The 1,098-nt window shown below is 39.5% G+C and overlaps 1 protein-coding gene across 1 annotated transcript; it reads left to right on the forward strand.

Moving 5' to 3' along the window:
* Positions 1-136: 136 nt before the first annotated feature.
* Positions 137-1,092, forward strand: LOC106106079 (the record flags this gene model as incomplete). Its single annotated transcript, XM_013286609.1, has 2 exons — positions 137-348; positions 1,002-1,092. Coding segments are annotated over 2 exons (303 nt in total), but the record flags the coding sequence as incomplete, so codon positions are not given.
* Positions 1,093-1,098: the final 6 nt, after the last annotated feature.

The following is a 1,098-nucleotide window of genomic DNA, read 5'->3' on the forward strand; positions in this document are numbered from 1 at the left end:
CTCTCTCTCTCTCTCTCTCTCTCTCTCTCTCTCTCATATTTCTGTCTCTAAGAACAAATGAAAAGTAAAATAAATGCTTACAGCTTATTTTTTCCTATTGTGATTAGTTCGTATGCTAAGTTTGTTGTATATGCAGGGTGCTGACGCTATGTGGTCTGCGGTGTCGGATATAGAGTGCGGCAGTGCGGGAGGCAGTGTAGAGGGCGGTGAACTCACCTCGGAGCAGCTATGGGGCTCGATGCGAGTCGATTCCTACTTCGCACCCCGCCTACTGCCGCCCACCCGTGTTGCAATGCGACTTGCAGCTTTAAATATTTATCTCCACAATGATATGCCAACACTAAACGAGTACGTATTCTTTGCACTCAAAGTACTAAGTTATAATATTTTAACCCCTAATTCGATAGTTTCCAGTGGGAAAACCAGCTATTACTATATTAGTCACACTGGACACTGCTGTTTTTACTGTGAAATTAAATTTGTGAAAAATTATTACTGTCAAACGAATTAAAAAAAAAATCTAATGACTACAACTAAACACAACAAACTAGCTCACAGAAAAATATGTGAGATTTTAGTGTGTTGGTACCAACAGTAATGTTGGTATAATATTTTTGATACAAAAAACTCCGTCCAATTAAGGGTTAATATGGATAACAATAAAACATGAGGAACCACGCTATAATCTTCAATCACTATCATTCTTAATAATAAGTGAGATTTTTTAAAATAATTGTTATTGAGGTATGTTTTGTAGATTAGTACTTTATATTTAGAAATGGACTAAGTTAATATTAGAGTGGTATCCAAAAGATAGCAAAAGAAAAAGAGGCAGACAAAACAAAAGATGGGAGGATGACCTCAAGGAAATAGCAGGTCCAGTATGGACCCCTTCAGCAAGAGACAGGAATGAGTGGAAAACTCTAGAGTAGGCTTTTGTCGGTAGACAAGCTTTTCTGCATAATTTCGTTTCATTTTATTTATTTTACTTTATATTTCAGGGAGAATTGCAGGACGTTGGAAGGTCTGTACGTGTCGCGGCCGCTGCGGCGTAGTCACCGCGTGCTGGCGCTGTGCGCTCGCGACGCCGCCGCCCAT

This window comes from Papilio polytes, unplaced genomic scaffold (genome assembly GCF_000836215.1).
Source record: "Papilio polytes unplaced genomic scaffold, Ppol_1.0 DF822494.1, whole genome shotgun sequence".
NCBI classification, from domain to species: Eukaryota; Metazoa; Arthropoda; class Insecta; order Lepidoptera; family Papilionidae; genus Papilio; species Papilio polytes.